Source organism: Lontra canadensis, unplaced genomic scaffold, assembly GCF_010015895.1.
Source record: "Lontra canadensis isolate GAN:19392208 unplaced genomic scaffold, GSC_riverotter_1.0 scaffold17, whole genome shotgun sequence".
Classification (NCBI taxonomy): domain Eukaryota; kingdom Metazoa; phylum Chordata; class Mammalia; order Carnivora; family Mustelidae; genus Lontra; species Lontra canadensis.
Genome location: NW_022631011.1, coordinates 10,148,286 through 10,163,305, shown reverse-complemented (window position 1 = coordinate 10,163,305; position 15,020 = coordinate 10,148,286). Strand labels below are relative to the sequence as shown.

At 46.3% G+C, this 15,020-nt stretch overlaps 1 protein-coding gene across 13 annotated transcripts in view; it reads left to right on the top strand.

Annotated features, from left to right (window-relative positions):
* FHOD3 (formin homology 2 domain containing 3) overlaps nucleotides 1–15,020 on the top strand; it is a 456,486-nt gene that overhangs the window by 380,136 nt on the left and 61,330 nt on the right. For all 13 annotated transcript variants that reach the window (XM_032859586.1, XM_032859585.1, XM_032859591.1 and 10 more), the window contains one exon: nucleotides 9,516–9,794. In XM_032859586.1, coding sequence (XP_032715477.1) covers nucleotides 9,516–9,794 — 279 coding nt within the window. The remainder of the gene's footprint in view (nucleotides 1–9,515; nucleotides 9,795–15,020) is intronic.

Sequence of the window (15,020 nt, the reverse complement as noted above, 5' to 3'; positions counted from 1 at the left end):
AGACCTCTTCCACTGGGTGCCCACTGGGCTCTTAGCCATCTAGTTGAAGGATCTTCTCTAAAGCCTCCTTTGATTCCTCTTATATGTTTCCCTTACATCTTGTGCATACCAGGGATACAAGGCTTAGCTCACTGTATATGTAGTAAATTGTCCCCCCTCCCCCACATCTGTGTGTTAAATTTTCCCCCCTCCCCTGCATCATCTCCCCAGAGGAGAGTCCATGCCCACACTCACCTTTGTTATCTCCTAATGCTTGGAGCAGAATAGATATTAGGTAAATGTTTTATGAGCTAGTGAATGAACAAATAGCATGAAAAACCACTAATGTTTTTTATTTATCTGACAGAGACACAGCGAGAGAGGAACACAAGAAGGGAGAGTGGGAGAGGGAGAAGCAGGCTTCCCACTGAGTGGAGAGCCCGATGCAGGGCTTGATCCAGGACCTTAGGATCATGACTTGAGCCAAAGGCAGACACTTAACAAATGAGCCACCCAGGCACCCCACAGACACACTTATCTATAGAGACAGCTCTTTACCCTATATGCAGAAATTTACTACATGGGTCGTGATGGAGGACATGTATTTGCCAATGTAGACCACTCTCTAAAGACTGAAGGAAGGACAGTGGGTTTAGTGCAGAAAGGGAACTTTTGCAGAGAATTGACATATGTGGGCTATTTCCTTCTGAGGATCTAACCCTAATGGAGTAAGAAAACTCAGAGGATGATTCTTGATAAATAGTTGAGAATGTATTCAACCACATATTAAAATACCCCTTGTTTTAAGTGGATCTTTCTCCATTTTTTTATGAATGAATTTGCTAACAAGTTCAGATAAACTAAGTTATTGACTAAGTGAATTAGTGACTAGATATAAGTGAAGAAGGGTCAACTGCTTGGGGTGAGAGTTTAAGAGTGAGATTTCTAGTTGTACTCCTGTTCTAGGCCAGCTGGTTCTGCCTAGGTGGGGTCAGACTCTGCTGGCAAGAAGAGCTAATATTTTCTTTAGATAATAGTTGTTTAGATCCCATAATATCTCTTGGCTAGACCACTTTATCCTGAAAAATATTTTGGGGAATATGTTTTTCATATCTGACTTCCTTATGCTTAACACAGTGCCTGGCACATCAGAGATATCAATAAATACTGACAGAGTGAGTGTTGCTGCTAATTACATTAGAACATCTAATTAAAAGTAACTATCTCCTGCTGAGCCAGAAAAAGTGAATTAACAAAAAACCTCAAGTTCAGTCAATTTATTTGCTAGCTGTTATTACTCAGGACTATCCATTTTAATGCTTGTGTAGACTTTCCAAAATAGGTTTTGTTTTGATGTCATTGATATTCTGTCTGGGACCATGACAAGAGCCAGAGGTGCTCTTGAGATGCATTGGCAATTTGGAATTAGACAATGTCTTCAACCTTGAGGAAAGGCTTGTCTTCTTCTTTGCTCTTGTAAGAAAATGAGCATGCAGTTAATCTAGGAACTCCACCAGCCGTACTGGGCATAGAAAGACAAATGAATATTGGAGCTGATCCTGTTCTGATCCTGAAGCAATCCTGAGCCAATCAATGTCTCTCTATCTGATTTTAGGAGAATTTAAGCAAGCTCAAAGGAAGTCTTCATATGCAGGGGTTGATGTTTGGGGTCATAAGGTTTGAGTTCAAGATAATGATAAAGCACTGATAGAGTACAGATAGAGTAATGATGCATGAGAAAATAATCTTAAATTGCTTTTTCTTTTTTTTTTTGTCATTTTCTGTTTTTTGTGTGAAATCAGATCTGTCTGTTAACCAATATTGCGGTAATTGGATCTGAAACTAGAAACTTCTTTTTTTGTCCTAGATGATAATACAGTGGAATTATATTCTGTACATTTTTAACCAGGTGAACTCCATCAGAAGCATAATCTGGGGGGCATGGGTCAGGGGAGTGAAGATTACAATCTGAAGAGGACTTCTGATCCTGTACAATATCCAGCTCGGATGTTGGTTTCCATGTGAGCCCTAACATGGCTGTCGCAGATCTGTTTTTTCTTGAGTCATTCCTAGCTTTCATGTGCCTTTTTATAGTATAAACAGTGCGCCATACCAAATGTGATTTTAGAATGTAAGGTTTTGTGTGTCATGGTAATATGGCCCCCTGCTACAAGCCCAGTACTTCTTATGACATTCCACTGAAGCAAAGCGAACACCTTGTTGGAACCCTGAGGGTTGGTATGGTTTCTACAAAATGGTGTCTTCTAAAAGATGCCTACCTTCCTACCTACCTACCTTTCAAAAGTAATTTTGACCCCTTCCGAAGGTAACTTTGGCCACATATGGTTTTCATCTTAAGAGGTGGCTTAGGCTGAGCCTGTTTAGAAAATTTAGCTCTCGATTTTGATAATCATAATAAAACTGGGCTAAATTTAGAAGACATATGAATTCACTAGACAGATGGATCAGTATTTTGCACATGATAAAGTGGGTTGTTTGTGTAAAGCTTGAGAGGCTGAGTTTTAGTCCATCCTAATGAAACTGTTCCCTTAGGGTCGAGATTCTCGACATAGGATGCTCCCTGCCACCCCACTCCCCCACTCCCTCCAAGAGACATTTGACAGTGTCTGGAGGTATTTTTAGTTGTCACAACTGAGGAGGTGGTGGTGTTGGCCTCTAGTGGGTAGAGGCTAGGAATGCTGCTAAGCACCCTGCAGAACACAGAACAGCCCTCCCACAACCAAGAATTCTCCACCCCAAATATCCATGGTATTAAGGCCAAGAAATCCTGCTCTAGAGTGAATCTGAGTGAACAGCTTAGCATGAACTGGCCCAGCACCAAAGGCGAAGTCTAAAGAATTTTCAAAGTTGTGGGCTTTTTCTCTTGGGACCTTTTTCACATTTATGTGATTAAACCACAAGTTTAAAGTTGATGGTGTTAGTTATTAGCTCTGAACTGGGGAGGTCCCTGGAATGTACATGATTTGGAGCAACTGTTATAGAATTGGCTGGCCCAGCCCTTGGTTTCGTAAGACCTGCCAGAAAGCCAAGTCCTGGCAGAGTCTTCGAGACACCATCACAGACAGAAATCAATTGAAGCCACCCAAAGACTTATTAAGTTCAGATCTTTCTACCAGCAATTTATCTCTTCAAAGGAAAGTTGCATGATTGGAGATTCCAACTGGACACTCTGGACTCGGCTGTCAGGGACATGGATGAAAGCAGACCTGGAACGGTCGTGTTATATTTGTGTGTTTGTCTCTTCAGGAATGATTCTGTGCTTCTGCTTTACAGCGTAAGTCACCCAACTCAGAGTGGACCATCGTAATTAATAGCCTAGGCTTTTCAGTCAGTTTTGGTGCGGTTCAAATCCCAGCTCTGCTTGTCGGTGAGGCTGGGAGGAGATGAACACTCAGAGGGTGCCTGAAGGCCACCAGTGAAGGGACAGTTCCTGGAGGTGTGGGGAATGTCACAGGACCATCACGAAGCCCCCAGAGATGAACAGCACTGCTCCCACCTCCAGGCCTGGAGGAACTTGGTCACGCCTGGGACTCAGCAAGAGCCGTAGCCTTGGGGAGGAGAGCACAAGGCAGAAATGGTGACCTGACCACTTCTGCCAGACTGAGGCCCCACGTAAAGAGAGTGGAGGCATAAACACACCAGCCTCTCTTTCCTCCCTCCCGTGCTACTACTTCTCTGTGAAAGTGAGAGGGAGCCAGTCCCCCCCAGGGCACAGAGCAGAGCAGAGAGCGGGTCTGGAGAAGCAGCTGTGAACAGCCAGCCCATAGTGTAGCCTGGACAAGTTGCTTAACCTCTCTGGACAGGTGTCCTCCCTTCTCATATGGGGACAATAATCTTCATACTGCTGGTGTGAGGACTCCATGGAGTGGTGTGTATGCAGTTCCTGGGACGCACCAGTGTGTAGAAGGCTCTTGGTACCCAGTATGCAGGGCCTGATGTCCAGCGATATTTTCCAGACCAGATGAGGAGTTGGTGATGGGCTTTTGGAGGGACAAAGAGAACTAGCTATTAGAAGTCGTCCTCTGTCTTGGCTGAATTCCTCAGGGCCTGCTCTCTCTCCTCTCCCTCACAGTTCTGTGATCTGCATGAGGGAAGCCCCAGCATCTGACTGGGCCCTCTTTTATATTCTCTCAACAAAAGCAGTGAAGTTTTCCCTCTTTCCCTGTGGTTCTCATGTTGATGGGTTCCCATCCTGATCCCACGTCCAGCCTCTCTGTCCTGTAAAGTCTGTTTTCTTTGGATAAAGCATTCCCCTCTGTGGCCATGTTTGGGTTATAGGCTCATCCCCAAAAAGGCAACAACCAGGTTCCTTGTTACTTCTTTCTGAATATACTGTGGATCTCTTCCTTTCAGTGATTTCTTCCACATTACCTAGATTATCCATTTCTACATCCCTTTATGCAGTTTAATTTCTTTTTCCTTTTTCTCCTCTCCGCACTCCAACCTTAAAATTTAGTTTAAAGCCCTTTGAATCAGGTCAGTGCAGGTTCTGGCCAAATACATTTTTCTGGCCTTTGCTAAGTGTGCTCTGGCAATGCCGGGATCCCATCAGTCTGCTCGCTTAGGATGTGGTCCAGGAAGACAGGTCCCGGTTTTGGATGCCTTTTATGCTGCCAGGCATTTCTTGCCATGTCCTCCTTTCTGTACTCATGCCTCCTGCGGGAAGAAGGACTACCTGGCCCCTGGCCCAGGAACTTCTCGCAACTCCTCTTCTCTTAAGCGCAGGCCCAGAGATCAGGCAGACCCTTACTTCCTTCCTCTGTCCAAGGTGATGGGCGGGCATAGCTGGTGATGGAAAAGCTGGGTTTGGGGGGTGGCTGGCAGCTCGTGACTTGCAGGTTTGGTTAATTGTGGTTACTTCTGAGTCTGCGCCAAAGGCAGGGCTTCAAGGTCCTTAGAGGCGTGTGCTTGGGCGTGGGTGCCCTGCCTGGCACCATGGCCTTCACTCTTCCCTCCCCAGCCTTGCTCTCTGACGGCAGTGTGAGGGGCCTCCCCACAGAGGGGTTGTGCTCATTTAGGAGACTGTTCATGTGAGGGGTGCTCAGTTGTAGTCCTCAGAGGGAGACAACACCCCATGCTCTCCTCAGATGCTGACAGGCTGCCTCCACCAGTGACTCTCTGGATTGCAACAGCTTCCCGTTGGCGCCATGTTTTTAAGCATCATCATGCGTTGAGCCCCAGTGTCTGGCATTCACCTCTCCCGGCTCAGTCTCTGTCTGCAGGGCTTGCTTCCTGGGCTGTGCGCTCCACACAAATGAGGCGCTTCTCCCATAGCCCCAGGCATGTGCCAGCCATCTCAGTAGCAGGAGTTGCTTGCCTGTCCCTACCTACAGCCACCATCACTGCCCTCAGTGTGACATCCCGGATCCTCACCCCGCCCCACAAGGCCTACAGCCAGAGCTCTGGTGCGCGCGGCTTGCGTTCCTCCAGTATGCCCTGTCTCTTCGTCTCTGCACATGCTCCTCCCTCTGTCCAGAACATTCTCACGTCCATTCTTTCTCCTCTCAACTCATTTTCCTCCTTGGAGACCCTGCTTAAATGTCACTTTGGCACAGCAACTTACCTTCCTTCTCAGGCCTTGCTAAAGTCCCTTGTCATACCTTCCCCCCGCCGCCTCCACTGGTCACCATGCTTTTGCTTTTAGAGCATTGTCACATGGATAGACATGTTTAACTGTGTCAGGGTGAGCCAAGGGGCTGAGATTCCCATGTTCATTGGTGGTAGGGCTCTCCCACCTTTGCCATGCAAAGGCCATGGCCAGGCACGTACGGGCTCTTTTCTCCTCTATAATCCCTATGATGACAAGCACTGGGTCTGTCGCTTGTGTCACTCATGTATCCCTGTGTCTTTCATCACCAACACTGTTGTTGGGCCACAGAAAGGTTCATTAAATATGAGGGCTGACAGTAGGGGGAAGTTGTGAGCAGTTTCCACCCCTAGGTGTTGACAAATGTCTTAGCTGTCTTGGGGTTGTTCCTGAAGACTCATAAGATACAGTCATTCTGCTTCCTGGGCACTCTGTGAAGGGAGATGATACTTTTTCCCCCTGTCTGCTCAGAGCAGGGCAACCTGGCAGAGGGTAGTGACTCAAGGAATGGAGGGGTGTGTGTGGAGGGGCCATGAGAGAGGACCTGATGAGGGAGAATGGGAGAGGGGAACAGAAATGTTCTGGAACTTGGGGTGCAGTCTCAGCTTCCTGGGTGTCAGCGAAGACTTTGTGAGCAGATGTTGCCCCGCTGGGGGCTCGCGGACACTGGAGGAAGGTCAGGTCAGGTCTCCGCCCTCGGGTTCCTTTTGCCTTATCATTCCTGTGTTTGGTTAATGCAGCTGCAGAAGGGCTGTGCCGTGGGTCCTGGCTGCTCCTTCCAGGGACCCCCTGTCACTTGTTATCCAGTGCCATCTCTTGCGTGACTGGCGACATACTACTGTGATCCCCATGGATGGGTTTTTATGTCCCTTTTCCCTAGCCGAGGAGCGAGCCCTCGGTAAGCTGGGATGCATGTTCTGTCAGTGACAGGGGTGCTGCCTTGCGTGTGTGGGACAGGTGTCGTCAGGAAGGAGCCACATGTGTTTGCTCTCACACCGCCACCCTCTAGCTGTGCTGGTTTTGCTCGACTCACGTGTGTGTGATTATTATTTGTCCATCGCTAGGACAACCTCACGTGCCACAGATTTGTAGTCGGGCCTGGTGGTGCTGTGTCTGCATTCTGGTTGGGGGCGGTTTAGGAGACGGCCGCCTCCCCAGCAGCGGGGCATGGAGAAACCAGCCAGTGCAGCTCGCACACAGAAATGACTCCATGAAGTGAGGTCCTAGCATAGGGGGGCTGAGGTTTCTGAGTGTTTTAGTCACAAAACTGGGTGGCTCTCTGGCATGTGCATGACTGTTACTGGTAACACCTGTGCTCCTCAGGGGCCGGAGTCGCTGCTTCGGTGGAAGGAAACGGGATGGCGGCGTGCACGTGGGCTGAAGTCAAACCGCCACCACACGTGGGTCTTTCCTACTTCGTGGGCCCAGTCTCCTGGGGATGGAGAGTAGACACAGGCTTCTGGCAACCCACCACACCCGTCTCCCCATCACTGACAAAACCACATGGAGGCACCCTAGCCTATGTTCACCATATGCTGACCAGTTAAAACTCAAATGCCTGCCACATGCTAGACGGTTGGAAACACATTTGGGTTTTGATGTGGCTATTCTGATGTGAGTGTGTGCGACGACATATGCCTTCTGTCAACCCAAGGATGACAGTGGTATTGGTAACACAGCGCTTCTGCCGTACTCGTAAAGGAAGGGGTGTTTGTAGCTCCTCGATAAATACTTCACTATCAGAGGAAGAAGAAATCACCAGAAAATTTCCTTTAATACCAAAGGGCATTTTTCCCGAGGTTGTATTCACACTTTCCCTGTACTCTGTTCAGTCTTTGTTTTTGAGGAAGAGGGTCCGCTGGTACCATGCTTTGGTAGGTGGGCTCAAGGTGTATGCCCTATGGCTTCCTCCTGCTGCTACCGGGGAGCACATTTCAGCCTGGAAACCTTGTCCTCGTATCACCAGTTCTTGGGGAAAGCCAGCAGGGACAGCCAGTAGACAGCGGAGGGCTTTGCTGCCCCAGCCAGCTTCCGCCAGTCTCCCAGGGAAGCAGGTTCCCATACTAGACTAGAAAATATACAACCTGTCATGAAGCCTCGAGCAGGCAGGAGGGAGAGGATTTCTGACCTCTACACTCAGTTCCTACCTGAAGGACACTGGAGAGACTCTCCTGAAGGAGTCATTCTTCCTTTGGTGGTTGGAAGTTGCCCAAGGACATAAGGAGAAGCTGACGTTGCACCTTCCCCAATTCCCTCTTTCTCAGAGGAAGGCAGCCTGAGAGCAGATAAGGGGTGGGGGAAAGGACCCAGGGAGTTCTGGCAGAATGACTTCTGGCTGGGAAGTAGAGGGCAGCTGGGCTCTCTGCCCAGTGAGGCCTGAGCAGTCCTCTCCCATAGGAATGGCACCGCCTGGCCTGCTGGGGGGTCTGTTCTGCAAATTCCACTGCCAGCCAACCCCACTCACCTGAGCCAGCAGGTTGCCTCCACAGGGAGTGCCCTGATCTGCTTGTTCTCCTGGGGTCTTCTGAGGTCTGGGAAGGTTCCTTACAGTTCCTGTCCTGTGCAGATCCTGCTGAATTTCTGTATTTGCGTAGCATATGCTTGGGGCTTGAGCACATACTCTTGGGATACACTGTCCCGATTCCAGCAATGTGGTTTTGCCCATCCCTGAGGGTCACACTTTCAAGAGTGACCTGTCTCCCTCTGGACTTCACATGTGGCATCCGGTTCAGAACTTCTTGTGTTCTCTGTCATTTTGCTACTCCTATACAGTGCATAGCTGAGAATTTTGCTCAGGAAAACCATGCAAAGCCATACTATGCCACTTTCTTGTTCCCTAGAGGATGTCCCACATAAGAACGGGAACATCATACCTTGTTATGAGCATCAAATCTCCAGTCCTGATAGGTTTATAAATAATTCTGTGCCCATGAGAGGTTCTCCCGAACAACTTTCCAAATCATGGGCTAATCAAATTATGAGTAAACCTAATTCAAGTGAAGGGCGTCAGTCCTCATTGGTTTGGCCACCGATAAAACAGGGCTACTCCTGGTGCGTAACAAATTACTGCAAACCGCAATTCAAATTAGACCCATTCATTATCTCACAGTTTCCGTAGGTCAGAAGTCCAGCAGGGTTCAACTGGTTCTCAGTGCTGGGGCTCATGGGGCCCCACTCAAGCTGTGGCTGGCCTGTCCCTTACTGGGAGTCTCTGGGAAGAATCCACCTCCAGTTCATTTAGGTTGTTGGCAGAATTCGGTTTCTTGTGCTCTCAGGCCCAAAGTTCTTGTTCTTTATTTTATATTGGCCAGGAATTGCTCTCTACTGCTAGTGGCCACTCACATTCCTTGTCTGTCACATCACACCCCCACCCCCATCTTTAAAGCCCCATGCTTCTTACCTCTCTTTGTTTTTTTTTTTTTTTAAGATTTTATTTATTTATTTGACAGAGATCACAAGTAGGCAGAGAGGCAGGCAGAGAGGGAGGGGGAAACAGGCTCCCTGCTGAGCCGAGAGCCTGACATGGGACTCGATCCCAGGACCCTGGGATCATGACCTGAGCTGAAGGCAGAGGCTTTAATCCACTGAGCCACCCAGGTGCCCCTTTGACTTTGTTTTTTATGGCCCATCAGAAAACACTGTGCTTTTCAAAGTCTCACCAGATTGTCTCAGGCCACCTGGATAATCGCCACATCTTAGAGTCAAGTGACTCGAGACTCCACTGTCAGCTGCACAATCCCCTCCCAACAGTGCCTAGAAGAGGGTTTGACTGAATGACCAGGAGATGGGAATCCTGGGGGCCACCTTTAGACATCTGCCCACCACTAACAACAAAGAAATCAACCTCCTGTCTCCTTTCACACTTCCCTTAACATTCCCAAGAAATTCCTGTTGTGATTATAATCTCCATTGTTGTTGTCTCCACCAGCGAGTGTTGGGGATCCTGAGCCTGGACTGGAGGCGGAAGTGGGGCAGGGTACCGATGAGGCCAGCCCAGAAGTAGCCTGTGCCCGCGTGGGAGCAGAGAGCGAAGTGGAGCGAGCACTGGAACAAGAGCCAGAAGAGCGAGCCTCCCTCAGTGAGAAAGAGAGGCAGAGTGAGGAGGTGAACGAGAAGGACAACTGCTCTGCCTCCAGCATCTCGTCCTCCAGCAGCACGTTAGAAAGGGAGGAGAAGGAGGACAAGCTCTCCAGGGACAAGGGAACTGGTAATACAGCCCCAGTAAATATGTTCCAGGGAACCCTGGGTGGGGGACTTGGTTTGTTGGCCACTGAGGTGACCCTGCTGGCTCAGCTCACTCAATGGGCTATGTCACCTGGTGTCTGGAGGTGAGGGGTGTGGCCATACTGTGGGCAGCCCTCAACTTCCTGCCCCATGGGGAGGTGGCCCCATGCCCTATGCCAGGCTCACTTCGACAGGTGGGAAGAGGGCCCAATAATGAGGACGGCAAAGGACTTTTCCTGAGAAATAAGTCCCAAAAGAGACCTTCCTCATTTCCTTCTAATTGCTTGTTCATAGTAAATGTAGCTTTTGTTCTAAGTTAAATTGAGACATATGTCATGTTGCTGTCTGCTCCCTTGAAAGTTTCTGCAGTGAAGTGTGCTAAGCCAGCCTGATGGACATTTCAGACCAGAGCAGATTGGTTAAAATGAATTGGATGAGTACTTCTAAAAAGTGGCAGTTCAAAGTGTGCTGAAGTCAGTTTGATGTTCTCTAGCGGAATATACATAATTTAAGGAACTTTCCACAATATGCTCAGAGCCACTCTTTTATTAGAAGTCTTTGCTTTTCTTTATGAAATTAGATCTTTTGGGCATTACAGCTGATATTCAATCAGCTCATCTGTGTAGTGATAATTTTATGTTGAGACACCAAATGGAATGTTAATCCTCACTGGGAACTCGGAGGCTTATAGAAATGCTGAAGGATTCATGTAATCGTTTGAATTGTGGTTCACATGCAACCCCATAAGGTTGGTTTTCCTACCCATGACTTGTGTGCTATTGAGATGACAGCCACCTCTCTCAGCTAACACCCTTCACCAGTGGAGGCATGTCTTACTAGCCAGCCTTCATTAACCTACAGGCTGATACACACTCAAGGAGCCTATACCTTGGGCCCAAAGGGCATCCTGAAGGTTCCACAAGGGCCTGCCTGCTGGTGACATGACCCATGCCTGGCTTGTCAGCTCACAGATTAAGAATACGTGATCACTGAAGCATGGATGTGCGAATGAAAATTGAACGAATGAATGCAGCTATAATGCCTGCCATGAGACCTATCGATCAATGGCTTAGTCCTAGTTGATACTTGAGTTTTTACCAGCTATATTAATAAGTTTTATTCTTTAAATTTCTGGTCATTATGATGCATTGAAGAAGAACTGAGACTTTATTAGTTTATATCTTAGTAATTATTGCATTGAAAATCTCATGTCTGTTTGGTTGAAGATGTATGTGCAAAAGGTATTACATATATGGATATTTATTTAATTTTCTTTCAAAGTCAGATGGCAATTAGTCTCCCAAATCCTGCTTGTTAGGATTCACATTTAATGTGATTAAGGTCACAGTACAGGGGGTCGGGTTGGGGAAGTCTTCTTGATCAGTTTCATCTTAAATCATGTTTTATTACAAATAGCTGTAGAAATTATTCGTCATCACTGGGTTTAGCAAGCCTAAAACATATCAACAAGTTGGGTTAGTGAAAAGAAGCCAAGGAACAGAACTTTCTTGGATCAGCTTGTCCAATATTTTTCCAAATAAGGGCAACTTTCCAAAAATGGAGACTCTACTCCCAGTGAAGAACCATTGATTTTCTACCAAAAGCTGGTGGTGTCCAAGACTATTGACTCAGAAATTAAGGCTTTACAGTGATTTTTTTCTGCTTCAGTCTGGTGCTATTAAGAGATGTGATCATGTCTATTTGTTGTAGCTTCTTAGTTCCTAGAAAATCCCACTGTTCCCAGGCACCAGGAGCAGCAGTGAAGTCAGGCAGCTCTGTCATCATATCTCTTGCCTTTGAAAGTGTTCTCAAATCACAGAAGCAATCACAATGATCCTAATGATTGTATCTATTACTCAGAAATGAATCTGAAGGGCTTGAAAGAGTCTCAACTTTTTCTGCTTGGGTGGCTTTCTTTTTGTTTCATGTGTTCCTCTCCATGGCATTAGTGTGAGAGGAGTTATTGTAGCATTTGTTACACTTTGCTATAATGTCTTGTATAAGTGTCCTTTACTGCCACTTGCATGTAAGCTTTGTGAGGATGGGGATGTCTGTCTTGTTCATTGTGAGTCCTCACTTCCTAGCTGTAGGACCAGTACATAGTAGAGGCTCAAAAAAAACACTGATGAATAATTGAATGAAGAGACATCTGGCTAAGATGGAGAAGCTCTATTGTTCCCAGTTCCTTCCTCTCACAAGCAAAATGGGAACACCCTGGGCATAGCAGAACAATCAGTTGTAGGAAGACTCTGAAAAGTGGAAAGAAGGCAGACTGTCTAGGGACCTTTGGACATTAATGACATGGTAGTGAAGCTCTAAGTAAATCCTATTCTTATAGCCAAAGAATTGGGAAAAGGATTGCCTAACAGAGCAGAAAATCATTTTGGGGGCGCCTGGGTGGCTCAGTGGGTTAAGCCTCTGCCTTCGGCTCAGGTCATGGTCCCAGGGTCCTGGGATCGAGCCCCACATCGGACTCTCTGCTGAGCAGGGAGCCTGCTTCCCCCCCTCTCTCTCTGCCTGCCTCTCTGCCTACTTGTGATCTCTGTCTGTTAAATAAATAAAAAAATATTTAAAAAAATAAAAAAAAAAAGAAAATCATTTTGGCTATTAATACATGCCCTACCCTAGACAAGCACTAATGGGAAATCTGCTGTTGTCCTACTCTTCCCCTACTTAGTAGTTTCAGTGGGACCAAACAGGAAGTAATCTTCTACAACCTGCCCTCCATGGAAACAGGAGTTACGTGGTTCCCATTCTCCCCTCCCTCCAACTGTCTAGTGTCAGTGAGACTCAGGATGGAGCTAGTTCTCTATCCCCTGCCCAACAGAAGCCAGTAGTGCTCTCTCATTTCCTTGCTGGCGTAGTTCTGGCCTAATGGGGAACTGATATTCTATCACCTACAGGGCAGAAGCAAGTGGCATCCCAGTTCCCCATTAGGGTAGTGTCAGTGGGATCTTCTAGAGATCTGAGTTTACACCTTCACCCAGTAGAAGAGAGACTTAAGGAGGCAGTAGAAGAGGACTAACTAGCATTCTCTTGCCCCGGCCTTCCTTCTCTGACACTGGCTGGGCCCAGCAGGCAGCTCAGTCTCTATCCCCACCCTGCATAAAAAAATGTAGAATGATGTGGCTGGAGGTGGAACTAGTCTGCAATCAATTCTCCCCACCCAGAATCAGCAGAGACCAATGGAAAGCTGAGCCTTCACCTGCACTTGGAAGCCATGTGAGTTAAGTGTTCCACTTCCACTGGGAAGATGCCAGTGGGGTCACGGGGCTGCTGCACCCCTAACCTGGCCATCTTCAGTGAGAGCGAGTCAGCCCTCTTGCTGCGGTGGTGACAGTAGGACGCAGTAAGGAGCTGAACATCTACCCCCACTAAGACCTGTACACCACATCTAAACAGAGCGAGTGCCTGCTGAAAGAGAAGAGTCAGTATGATCTAAAGTCTAGCAAATAATCCCCAAAATATCCAGGATACACTCTAAAATCTCTCATCATATCAAGAACTAGGGCACTCACAACTTGAATGGGAAAGACAAGAAGCAGATGCCAACACTAGGATGAGCCGGATGTTGGAATTATCTGACAAGGCTTTGAAGGCAGCCATCATAATAATGCTTCCGTGAACAGTTCCAAACATTCAGCAAACACATGAAAGAAAAGAAATATCTTAGCAAAAAACAAACAAACAAAAAAAGATATAAAAAAGAACCAAAGAGAAATTACAGAACTGAAAAATACAATGACCAAAATAAAATACTTGTTAGGCTCTGTAGTACATTGGAGACAGTAAAGGAAATAACCTGTGCAGTTGAAAACTGATCAGTAGAAATGACCAAATCTGAAAACAAAGGGTGAAAATAGACTAGAGAATGAACAGAGCTTCAGGGACCTGTGAGACTATATCAACAGAACTAACATTCATTTCATCGGAGTCTGAGCAGGAGAGGAGAAAGCCTGCAGGGCTGGAAAAACATCTAAGAAATAAAGACTGAAAATTTCCCAAATTTGACAAAAGGTGTAAAACCTCCAGATTTAAGAAGCTAAACAAATCCTAATGGGGATAAAGCCAAAGAAATTCACACCAGTTCTAAAAATTAAAGACCAAAAATAAAAAATCTTGAAAGGGAGTAGGAAGAAATGGTGCATTATCTATAGAACACCACCAATTCAAATGTTTCATCTGAAACATGGGGGCGAGCAGAAAGGGCCACAGCATTTGTCAAGTGATGAAAGACTAGAATTATCAATCTGAATTCTGGATCCAGCAAAATTAGCCTTTAAGAATGAAGAGAAAATGAGGACTTTCTCAGTTAAAGAAAAACTAAGAGAACTAGCCGCTAGCTGGCCACTCTTACGAATGGCCAAAGGATCTTCTCTGAACAGAAGGGGAATGATGACAGCAGGCGGCTAGGAATTTCGGAAAAAACTGAACAATGGAATAGATAAAAATAGTAAATAAAAAAGACTGTCTTTTGCTTCAATAATTTTCTTAAATGCTATGTGATGGTAGAAACAAAAATTAGAATGTGATGTCTGGTGCTCAAGTATGTAGAGGAAATACTTAGGACAATTTTGTTTTTAAAGTAGGGAGAGTCAAAGGGTCTAATGGAAGTAAGGGTTCTATGCTTCAGAGTAGTAGAATTTCAGTACCAGCCCACGGAGAAGTTAGTGTTCATATTGTAATTCCTAGAGCAACTGCTACGAAGATTATATGAAACAGTGGACTCAAAAGCAGTAAAAATTGAGTTGAAATTTTAAAGAATATTCAGGTAACCCACCTGAGACCAAAAAAGAAGAAACAGGCACCAAAACAAAGAGAACAAACAAAAAATAAAGAGGTCAACTGAAGCCCTAACGTAATAACTACCTCATGTTTTTTTAAGTAGTCTCTACACCTAATGCGGGGCTCAGACCCACAACCTCAAGATCGAGAGTCACATGTTCTACTGACTGAGCCAGCCAGGCACCCCAATAATTAAATTAAAAGATGGAGATTTGCAGATAAAAATATAACCCAACTCTATGCCATGTATACAAAACTCCTTTTAAACATAAGACCACAGGCAGATGGAAAGTTAAAAGTTGGGAAAAGATATATACCATGCTACCATGAATCAAAGAAAGCAGGAAAGACTGTATTAATATCGGATAAAGTAGACTTCAAAGCAAAGGCAATTACTAGAGACAAAGAAGCCTATGTAGTGTAG